Source organism: Ranitomeya imitator, chromosome 3 (assembly GCF_032444005.1).
Source record: "Ranitomeya imitator isolate aRanImi1 chromosome 3, aRanImi1.pri, whole genome shotgun sequence".
Lineage (NCBI taxonomy): Eukaryota > Metazoa > Chordata > Amphibia > Anura > Dendrobatidae > Ranitomeya > Ranitomeya imitator.
This window is the reverse complement of record NC_091284.1, coordinates 471,372,001-471,384,066: the sequence shown is the minus strand read 5'-3', so window position 1 is coordinate 471,384,066 and position 12,066 is coordinate 471,372,001. Positions and strand designations below refer to the sequence as shown.

Here is a 12,066-nt window from a genome sequence, read left to right as displayed (position 1 = left end):
ATATTATTTAAAACACTGGTAATAAATGGTCTACAACATGTCATAATGGCCATAGACATTTTAATTCCAAGACTTATCTGTATGTTCATCAGCATAGATCAGACCTAAGCAAACTGTGGCAAAGGGCCGGAAACTGGCGTAACCACTGTGAGTTGGGAGAGCCCAGTACCGAACAGCACAGGGATTCCCCACACCTAGTTCCTCAGGATACAGATACAGTTGAATACAGTGATAGAATTGAATTTCGAGCCATCGGCTCCCTGTTCACCATTTAGACTGTGCGTTCTGAGTCACAATACAGCAGGAAAGATGTGATCACTAGGTTGCACATGTTGCGCACAGCCTCAGTGCACACACAGCACAAATCAGAGAAGTAAACTGGAAAAACAGGGCTGGGTAAGTAGAATTTCCATTTTTTTCCTTTTTGGTGATCAGTACAGGGGAACCTATAGGCGATTATCATGTTTGTAGGTCTTTGGGAACATCATACTATGTCTGGTTGTGGGACAATAATACAATGTGGATTACACTGTGTGGGGCAGTGCTATTGGAGCAAACTTACGGGGTTATGAGAAGAGCTATACAGTATTGGATTCCTTGGGAAAATATATTGCGTGTATTGGGGGTGAAGAGTAATTTGGAGCATGTATGGGCTATCATACTATGTAAGGGGACTGGGGGTATCTGTGTGAGGAAGTGGTTGATAAAAGGTTCATTGGTTGAGTAATAGAAGCAGTATGATTTTTCGCTTTTTATAAAACTAATCAGTAGCAGCTAATCAAAAGATATAATTCCCTGCTTTTTATAAGGATACACGTTAAAAATAAAAGCCCTATAATAACGTGTATCCGCAGTAACAGCTAGCCAACATACTTAATTTTGCTTAACCTGAACCCCTTAATAACAACATGACAAATATACTGGGTACATGACATGCTAGCTCCCCGCTTTGATGTGAACTTGCAAACAGAGCCCACAACTTTGGTGGCAGATGATGGCTGTAATAATCAGCCATCAACTGCCCTTTCAACAGTCATGGGTGGAGGAGAGCAGAGCCTGCGGCTGTTAATTTGTTAAATTCTGCTTCAAATCTGTGCATTAACAGCATGCTGGCAAGGGGGCGCGACATTCAGTGCGCCCATCAGTACTCCAATGATATGATGGTAAGGTGCTGATATGTTGCCTTGGTGGCCAGGGGACTGCTGAAGACTTCTGTGCCCATCATGACGGTACTCCTGTGAAAGCCAGCACGTGAATGGTGTTCATAGGAGATGGATTTTCATTAAGCACAGCAATACTATGGTATTGTTGTGTATAATACAAGTAAACGGATGTCCACAGGTTTTAACAAAAAAGTTAAAAAAAAGTTAAGAAAAAAGATTTAAAAAAAATACATTTGATATTGCTGTGTAAAATCTGATCTAAGTATACAATAAATTAATCCGACTGGTAAACAGCATAGCAAAAGAAAAAAAAATATATTTCAGCCTTTGCAACAACACACACACACAAAAAACAATCAGAAGTGATAAAAACATTGTATCTTCTCCAAAATTATGTCAATAAAAACATCGGCTCGGGGCGCAAAAAACATGCCCTCTCACAGCTCCATCTCCAAAAAATTTTAAATGTTAGGGCTCTAGGAAAATGTCGTCACCTAAACAAAGTTGTACTTTTTTTTTTGACCACTTAAACAAAACAAACTAATCATGTTCGGCATCTCAAAAATATTCACCTGGTATCATAATGACAGGTCATTTGCATCATAAAATGAATGCTGCAATTTATTTATTTTTTTTAAATTGCCGAATTGCACTTTTTTTTGCCATTTTGCCACACTTTAAATTTTGTTCCCCGCTTTAAAGTAAATCACATGATAAAATGTACTTATTCAAAAGTACAACTCATCCCGCAAAAAACAGGCCCTCACACAGCTAGGTTAATGAAAAAATTAAAAAGTTATGGCTCTTTGAATAAAGGGGAAAAAAAGAAAGATTGCATACTACCGTATTATCGTTTTATGTTAATTTTAATTATATTAAAATTGAGCAGAATTAATTTCAGTTTATTGGTTCTGCCTTCCAAAACAGTCAAAGCTTCTCATGTAGCCTCCTGGGAAAATTAATTAGCCACCCCTGGTATAGGTGAAAAGGTAAAAATATGTACTTTGTAGTACCCTCTAAACTCCTCATGGTTTTGTGTTACATATATAACGCAGTCATTGTCTATGTACACCTATAAAGTGGTTTGAAAAAAATCACCATAGAAACATAAAACATGTTGTAAGGATTACCTTTTGTTGCTGTAGATCCTACTGCACCTGCCAAAAGGAAAATTCTTATTTTCCTACTCCCATATTGATCTTTGGGGTGGGTTCAATAACTACACCTATAAATGCACACAAGAGAATGTCTCGCCTAGGCAGATGGTAAATGTTGAAGCAGAAATGTGGCGCACCGCATTGAAGTCACAGCTACACTATCAGATTGCTCCACTATACTCGGCTCATTGGATGTTTGTGCAGTTTAGATCCCGTGTAATATGACTCATAAAACTACTGCTCAGGGTGATTGAAGACATGTTGTACAGTTATATCTACACTGATTACCATGGAATACATAAAAGGTACCTACTAGTGATGAGCGAATATACCGTACTCGTTACTCGAGATTTCTCGAGCACGCTCGGGGGTCCTCCGAGTATTTTTTAGTGCTCAGATTTCGTTTTTCTTGCCGCAGCTGAATGATTTACATGTGATAGCCAGCATAACTACATGTGGGGATTTCCTAGCAATCACTAGTACCTACATCAGCGATCAGCATCTACCAGCACCCAAGTATTGCAGAGTATAATATGCAATTTCCTTGAAATTGAGCAAGTCATACCCTTACATAACTATTATAGAGATCAAATGCTCTGCTACCCATTATTTTCCTATAATCTTTTGCATTTTATCCACAGAGGAAAAGCAGTGTTTACTAAAAAGAATACCCCTATCAAAGAATTGTCCCCAGCATTAAAAGGAACCTGTCAGCAGGATTGTGCTGAGTAACCTATAGACAGTCAGGTCGGCGCCATTATACTGTATAAAATGATCCCTTGGTTGATGAAATCCGTCTTGTGGTTGTGGTTTTTTTTTTTTCTTCAGTTTTTAGTCAATGATATCCCTGTGCTCTGGGGTGGCTTCATGTGGTGCACTGACTAGGTATTCATAATGTAGACTGCTGACAGGTCACTGATCCCTCACTGACCTGCCCCCTAGTTTGCATAATGAATACCTGTACATACTGAAGGAAAAAAAAACCCTTCTACAGGCAAGTGCCGGCCGTGGCACCAGCTGTGCAGCATAATCGCATGTTTCATGTCCCAATAAGACATGTTCTTGATGTTATTCAGCTAGAAAAAAAATCAATTTGAAAATGGTGCCTGCCGCATCTGCGCAGTAGCAGCTATCGGTGTATATAGCTATGATCCAATAGCTGCTACCACGCATACGCCAGCGGCGCCATCTTGGAGGAGTATTTTTTTTTCTGCAGGCCTCACTTGCTTGAATTAAGGTCAGTGTTCATGATTCAACCATTAGAAAGACTGAACAAAAATCACCTGTATGGCAGAGTTACAAGACAAAAATTACTGCTGAGCACTAAGAACATAAAGGTTAGCATTAATTTTCCCAAAAAAAAAAATCTTGATCCCATAGACTTTTGGAAGAGTGCTCTGTACCAACGAGAAAAGTTGAACTTTTTGGAAGGTGTATGTCCCATTACATCTGGTGTAGAAGTAACACAGCATTTCAGAAAAGGAACAACATACCAGCAGTAAAATATGGTGGTGGTAGTATGATGGTCTGAGACTGTTTTGTTGCTCCAGGACCTGGAAGTCTTGCTGTGGTAAATGGAACCATGAATTCTGTCTACCAAAACAAATCCTGAAGAAGAATGTCCGGCCATCTGTTCGTGACCTCAAGCTGAAGGGCACTTGGGTTATACAGCATAACAATAATCCAAAACACACCAGCAAGTCCACCTCTGAATGGCTTAAGAAAAACAAAATTATGAATTTGGTGTGGCCTAGTAAAAGTCCGGACCTTAATCCGATTGAGCTGCAGAGGCATGAGCTTACAGAGGTGGATCATGCTTGGAAACCCTTCAATGTGGCTGAATTACAACAATGTGACTGCTCCAAAATTCCTCCAGAGCATTGTAAAAGACTCATTGCCAGTTACAGCAAACACTTGATTGCAGTTGTTGCTGCTAAGGGTGGCCCAATCAGTTATTAGGTTTAGAGGGCAATTTTTCACACAGGGTCTTGTAGGTTTGGATTTCCTTGTCCTTAATGATATATACGTTCATTTAAAAACTGCATTTTGTGTTTGTGTCATCTTTGCCCAATAGTATAATTTGTTTGTTGATCGGAACATTTAAGTGTGACAAACGCAATAGAAAAGGAAATCAAGAAGGGGGGACTTTTTTTTTACCCAACTGTATATAAGAAAATGTATATCAACCACATGCATTGCCCCAACATGTTTCAACGACGTATTGGCGTCATCTGGTGATGTTTTTGAATAATTTAGTTACATAAGTTTTACTTTGTGAAGTGAATGTGAAATATGTCTTTGCTACCCAGAAGTTGTCAACAAATCCTTGTCATTCATGAGGTTTCACTATTTAGTACATATTATGCATATGGCTGCGAGTATGCATTGTGGATTAGCACTGACAGAAATATGTAATACAAGTGCTTCTCACTAAATAAGAATATCAAAAAGTTTAAATTTTTTCAGTTCTTCAATACAAAAATGAAACTCAGTCATTACAAACAGTGATCCATTTCAACTGTGTATTTCTGTTTATGTTGATGATTATGGCTTATAGCCAATGAAAACCCAAAAGACATTATCTCAGTAAATTAGAATAATTAACAAAAACAAATGCAAAGACTTCCTAAGTGTTTAAAAAGGTCCCTTAGTCTGTTTCAGGAGGCTCCATAATCATGGGTAAGACTGCAGACTTGACAGATATCCAGAAGGCAGTCATTGACACACTTCACAAGGAGGGAAAGCCACAAAGGCTGGTTGTATACAAGCATATTAATGGAAAGTTGAGTGGAAGGAAAAAGTGTGGAAGAAAAAGGTGCACACGCAACAGAGATAACCGCGATCTTGAAAGGATTGTTATGAAAAGGCCATTCAAAAATTTGGGGAGAGCTTCACAGGGAGTGGACTGCTGTTGGAGTCATCGCTTCAAGAGCCACCACACAGAAGTATCCAGAACATGGCTACAAGTGTTGCACTCCTTGTGTCAAGCCACTCATGACCAATAGGCAACTCCAGAAGCATCTTACCTGGGCCAAGGAGAAAATGAACTGGACTGTTGCTTAGTGGTCCAAGGTGTTGTTTTCAGATGAAAGTAAATTTAGCATTTCACTTGGAAATCAAGGTCCGAGAGTGTGGAGGAAGAGTAGAGAGGCACATAATCCAAGCTTCTGTCATCTGCTGGTGTAGGTCCACTGTGTTTTATAAAGACCAAAGTCAACACAGCCGTCTACCAGGAAAATTTTTTAGAGTACTTCATGCTTCCATCTGCCTTCAACTTTTTGGAGATGGAAATGCAATTCTCCAGCAGGACTTGGCACCTGTCCACACTGCCAAAAGTACCAATACCTGGTTTAAAAACAACAGCATCACTGTGCTTGATTGACCAGCAAACTCGCCTGACCTTAACCCCATAGAGAATCTATGGGGTATTGTCAAGAGGAAGATGAGAGACACCAGATCCAACAATTTAGACGAGTTGAAGGCTGCTGTCAAAGCAACCTGGGCTTCCATAACACCTCAGCAGTGCCTCCTTGACACACCGCATTGATGCAGTAATTGATGCAAAAGGAGCCCCGACCAAGTATTGAGTGCATTTACTGAACATACATTGCAGTAGGCCAACATTTCAGATTTTAAAATCATTTTTCAAGCTGATGTTATAAAGTATTCTAATTTACTGAGATAATGACTTTTGGGTTTTCATTGGTTATAAGCCATAATCATCAACATTAACAGAAATAAAACACTTGAAATAGATCACTCTAATGACTATATAATTTATGAGTTTCATTTTTTGTATTGAAGAACTGAAATAAATTAAACTTTGTGATGAGATTTAGTGAGAAGCACTTGTATATTGCTGCTACTAAGAAAATATTTCTCTGTGTATAGTTTCCAACAATTACTGCAAGCGTGCATTAAACAGAGGAAAACTGCAGTATTCACATTCAAAGAACCCATTTAGAAAAGGAGCTGGGCACTTTGCAATGAATAGTTCCATAGCTATGTCACCATTCAGAAAAATAACCTTTCAAAATAATTCAATATCATTCATTGCTAAAATTATCACTTTCAATTCCATTTGTCATTAGAAAATGTCACTTTTTTATTTTTATCTTTATATAGTCTGACTATACGTACGCCATTACTACAGCTGTTTACATTAAAGATTTAAGTAATAATAATAATTTCATTTATATAGCGCCAACATATTCCACAGCGCTTTACAAATTATAGAGGGGATTTGTACAGACAATAGACATTACAGCATAACAAAAATCACAGTTCAAAATAGATACCGTATATTTTGGACTATAAGACGCACCGGACCATAAGACGCACCCCAAATTTGGGGTGAAAATTGCAGAAAAAAGATGGGGGTCCGTCTTATTGTCTTAATTTACAGTATCTTACCTGAGGGCTGGCGGTGGCAGAGCAGGGTCACAGGAGGCATGGTGTCAGCAGAGGTGGGGTGATGCGGTACGGCGTGCACCTGAGCAGGGTCCCTTCCTGCTTAGGTGGGCGACGCCACGGCCTGGTGTCCATGGGGGGTTGCAGCACTGGTGTGGCAATGGCAGAGGTGCGGGGATAATGAGCGGTATGGCGTGAGCAAGCTCCCTTCCACAGGTGAGGCGATTTAGCAGCCCGGTAAGCAGCAGAGCCGGGTTAATTACCGGTTTATCGTTGGCGGCAGCCATCTTCCTGAGGACGCGCGTGCGCAGATGGAGTGCTCTGCTTCCCGGGGCTTCAGGAAAATGGCCACGGGAGGCCACGAGTGCGCAGATTGAGATCGCGGCGGCCATTTTTTTGAAGCCGAGATCTAAATCTGCAAACTCGGCTTCAGGGAAAATGGCCGCCGCGATCACAATCTGCGCACGCGCGGCCTCCCGCGGCCATTTTCCTGAAGCCTGGGAAGCAGAGCACTCCATCTGCACATGCGCGGCCTCAGGAATATGGCCGTCGCCACCGATAAACCAGTAATTAACCCGGCTCTGCTGCTTACCGGGCTGCTGCATCACCTCACCTGTGGAAGGGACCCCCGCTCACGCCATACCGCCTCCTCATCCCTGCATCTCTGCCTCCGCCGCACCTCTGCCGGTAAGCCTGCATTACGACTATAAGACGCACCCCCCATTTTCCCCCCTTTTTTTTTGGGGGGGGGGGAGTGCATCTTATAATCGGGAAAATACGGTACCTATAGGAGTGAGGGCCCTGCTCGCAAGCTTACAAACTATGAGGAAAAAGGGAGACAAGAGGTGGATAGTAACAATTGCTTTCGTTGTTCGGACCAGCCTAGTGTAAGAATCGGGTGTTCATGTAAAGCTGCATGAACCAGTTATCAGCCTAAATATGTAACAGTACAGACACAGAGGGCTATTCTATTAACTGCATGAAATATATGAGAACATGACGTGAGGAACCTGATTAAGGTTTTTTTTGTTTTTTAATGGACCACACAGAGATAGTTAGGTTAATGCACTGAGGCGGTAGGCCAGTCTGAACAAATGCGTTTTTAGGGCACGCTTAAAACAGTATTTTGAACAATCAAGACGTCCTACGCCAAAAGACACTGACATCACCAGAGATTTGCACAAAAGATACTATTAAGCTCAAGTGATTCAACATTTACAATAATGGCTCACCCCAGCAAATCCCCAATCTTACTGGTCTGACCAATATGAATCACAATTCCACCTCTTTTCATCTACTTTAATAGGAGGATAGAGGAATAAAATGTTCTCTGACTAACACCATTAGTGTCTGCGAAACAAATAAGTTATGTTTGTATCTAATGTTAATGACGTTTTGATTTTTCCACAGTATGGTCTTTGAGTAAAAGAAAACAAAGAACAATGGAAAGCCTTGACTGTATATAAAAAAAACACACACAAACCAATAGCAAACTGTACATGACTTTATTTTTGGAACCATAACCTTGCTCATCCTCGTAGAGTATACATCAATCTGCATAGCTCTGACTCACAAGCTGTTAACAGCAGGAAAAAAAAGTCTCACTCCCACACAAAGTTCTAATAAACTTACACAGTAGGAATGATCTTTTAAAGTAAAATGTAAGACTTTTTTTTTTTTACTAATTGCTATTATGTCACCCACTTTGTCTTTTGGGAGCCTCTTTACAGCTATAGTACGGACTTCAGCAAAATAATCAGACAATATTTGCATTTGTATCCATGTAGGATTTTGGTTTTCATCAAATTATCAATGGCTACATTGGTGATTGATTAGCATTGTACATAATTGACAGGCATGGCCTGGTATCCCGAATTAATAGCCTTGTGGTAGATAGACAAAGCAGACGAAAAAAGTTCCCAACTCTTTAAAACAGCAATGACTTTAGTTAGCTGTTAACATAAATAAGCAATATTATAGAAAAAAATGTATTTTTCTTAGAAAATGGTTATACATCCAACACAATATTAAACAATATTAACAAAAATAATAGAGAATTGCATTATTTTAACTTACAAAAGATACAAATGCAGCTAGGAGAAGGATGCGAACTAAAAGATCTTCAAATTGCTCCACCACCAGCTCCCAAAGTGATTTTCCTGGAAAGTAAAATATAATTGATTTGATAAAGCCACAATAGAAACTTTGTATTCCTTATCATGATACAAAAATAATTTAAAAAAATTAATCGCTGTATCACATTCTCACTCATCTTGGTACTCAAACGAAACAAATTCTGATCTCAAGCTGCAAAACTGCACATAGATTTCACTTTGTAATTGAGGAAAGCAAGCAATGATTAATAGGAAAACAGTGGCTTAAATTGACTTGCTTCATAAAAATCAAATATAAATTTAAACTAAAGTTGGTACATTGCATAAAAGTTGCACTTCAACAAGACCATTTCTACATTCTCCTGGGACTCAAGTTCCTACTAGAGGGGAATGACTACTTATTGTCCCTTTCCCATTTAAAATACAGCTATCTCATAAGCATAGGCACTTAAAGGGGTATTCCCATCTCAAACATCATATCTCAATATGTAGTAGATGCAATAATAATAGTAGCAAATACCTCCAATTAAAAATCTAGTAAAGATTTTTTGATTCACTATGTTTTTCCTCATGTGGAGGCATTGCAGCACCTTAGGTATCCATGGTTACGACCATTGAAAGGAATAGTTAGCTAGTGGTCGTAAGCATGGATACTCAAGGCCCTGCAATGGCTGCATATGAGGACAGAGACATATCGAACCCAAAAAACTATACTACATTTATAATTGGAGGTATGTGCTAATATTATTATTACACCTACTACCTATTAGGATAGGGTATTGGAGATGGGAATACCTCTTTCATTTTTTACATTGACCACTAAGTTGATACAACTGCAGAGTAGATATAGTGTAACATGGTTATGTACATGTAAGTATTTAAGGAGAAGGTGTCACCAATAAAATGCAGTCCTATCTGCAGGTACCATGTTATTCACCAGGGGAAGCTAAGCAAATAGACATAGTTTTGTGAGAAAAACACTTTCAGGCTGTGTGCACAGGATGCGTTTTTGATGAGTTTTCGTAGTGTTTTTTTCCGTGCAGAAATAGGACAAAAACTCTATGGAAACCTTATGCATGATAATTCAATGACAATCCTGTGTGAATACTTTTGTGCCCAATGATGACATTCACATCAATTTTTCTGGCTAACACGTTACCACAATATAATTTGTTATTGTGCAGAATGACAATCCTGAAGTGTTGTGCACATGATCAGTAAATTTCCTTAGAGTATTTGCAGTGTTTTTTTTCTGCAGCATGTCAATTCCTTATGCGGATATGTAGCTTTTAACTCACGTTGACATCAATTGCGTCAGTCAAATACGCAGCAAAAACACAGGTATAAAAAGTTTGTGGATTTGCTGAGTTTTTGTTTGCATTTTTAACGGCCTCCTATGCGGTTTCCACGCTGTCATCTGTGTGACAGCGTGGGAATCACCGACGCAGTGGTTCTTATCGGTGGCAATGCTACCGCAGGTAAGACCGGTCGGTCATAGTGTTGCAGGGTGATGCTGTCCGATGCCAGCATGACCCCATAGAGATACAGTGACCCACAGTAAAATGCTTACCGCAGGTCAGGAGGCTACACCTCCCATCAGCCTACGTCTGCCGTCACTGAGAACAGTGATGGCAGAAGAAGTAGTCTCTCGTCAGCCGGTGACTGTGCTCATACAAAAAAAAAAATAAAATAAAAATACACTGATCATAAAAATAAAGGGAACACTAAAATCCCACATCCTAGATATCACTGAATGAAATATTTCAGTTGCAAATCTTTATTCATTACATGGTGGAATGTGTTGAGAACAATAAAACAAAAATGATCAATGTAAATCAAAATGAATATCCCATGGAGGTCTGGAGTTGGAATGATACTCAAAATCAAAGTGGAAAATCAAACTACAGGCTGATCCAACTTCAGTGGAAATGCTTTAAGACAAGGAAATGATGCTCAGTAGTGTGTGTGGCCTCCACGTGCCTGTATGATCTCCCTACAATGCCTGGGCATGCTCTTGATGAGGCAACGGATGGTCTCCTGAGGGATCTCCTCCCAGACCTGGGCTAAAGCATCCGCCAACTCCTGGACAGTCTGTGGTGCAACGTGACGTTGGTGGATGGTGCGAGACATGATGTCCCAGATGTGTTCAATCGGATTCAGGTCTGGGGAACGGGTGGGCCAGTCCATAACTTCAATGCCTTCATCTTGCAGGAACTGCTGACACACTCCAGGCACATGAGGTCTGGCATTGTCCTGCATTAGGAGGAACTCAAGGCCAACCGCACTATCATATGGTCTCACAAGGGGTCTGAGGATCTCATCTCGGTACCTAATGGCAGTCAGGCTACCTCTGGCGAGCACATGGAGGGCTGTCTGGCCCTCAAAAGAAATGCCACCCCACACCAATACTAACCCACTTGCCAAACCGGTCATGCTGAAGGATTTTGCAGGCAGCAGAACACTCTCCATGGTGTCTCCAGACTCTGTCACGTCTGTTACATGTGCTCAGTGTGAACCTGCTTTCATCTGTGAAAAGCACAGGGCGCCAGTTTGCCAATCCTGGTTTTCTGTGGCAAATGCCAAGCATCCTGCACGGTGTTGGGCTGTGAGCACAACCCCCATCTGTGGACGTCGGGCACTCAGACCATCCTCATGGAGTTGGTTTCTAACAGTTTGTGCAGACACATCAACATTTGTGGCCTGCTGGAGGTCATTTTGCAGGGCTCTGGAAGTGCTCCTCCTGTTCCTCCTTGCACAAAAGCTGAGGTAGCGGCCCCTCCACGTCTCGTGGTGTACTGGCCTGTTTCCTGGTAGCGCCTACAGCCTCTGGACACTATGCTGACAGACACAGCAAACCTTTTGCCATAGCTCGCATTGATGTGCCATCCTGGATGAGCTGCACTATCTGACCCACTTGTGTGATTGTAGAATCCATCACATGCTACCATGAGTGTGAAAGCACAACCAACATTCAAAAGTGAGCAAAGCATCAGCCAGAAAGCAATGGTACTGAGATGTGGTCTGTGGTCCCCACCTGCAGAACCACTCCTTTATTGAGCGTGTCTCTTAATGGATAATTGCCAATAATTTCCATCTGTTTTCTTTTCCATTTGCACAACAGCATGTGAAATTGATTGTCAAACAGTGTTGCTTCCCAAGTACTCACCTAACACCAAATCCTTGATGCCCTTGTCTCTTTGAAAAAATGTAAAATACAAAAAA

General features: G+C 40.7%; 1 protein-coding gene across 1 annotated transcript in view; it reads right to left on the bottom strand.

Annotated features, from left to right (window-relative positions):
* LOC138670279 (sarcoplasmic/endoplasmic reticulum calcium ATPase 3) overlaps nt 1–12,066 on the bottom strand; it is a 319,975-nt gene that overhangs the window by 173,229 nt on the left and 134,680 nt on the right. Inside the window, exon 3 of the mRNA XM_069757474.1 lies at nt 8,807–8,889. Coding sequence (XP_069613575.1) covers nt 8,807–8,889 — 83 coding nt within the window. The remainder of the gene's footprint in view (nt 1–8,806; nt 8,890–12,066) is intronic.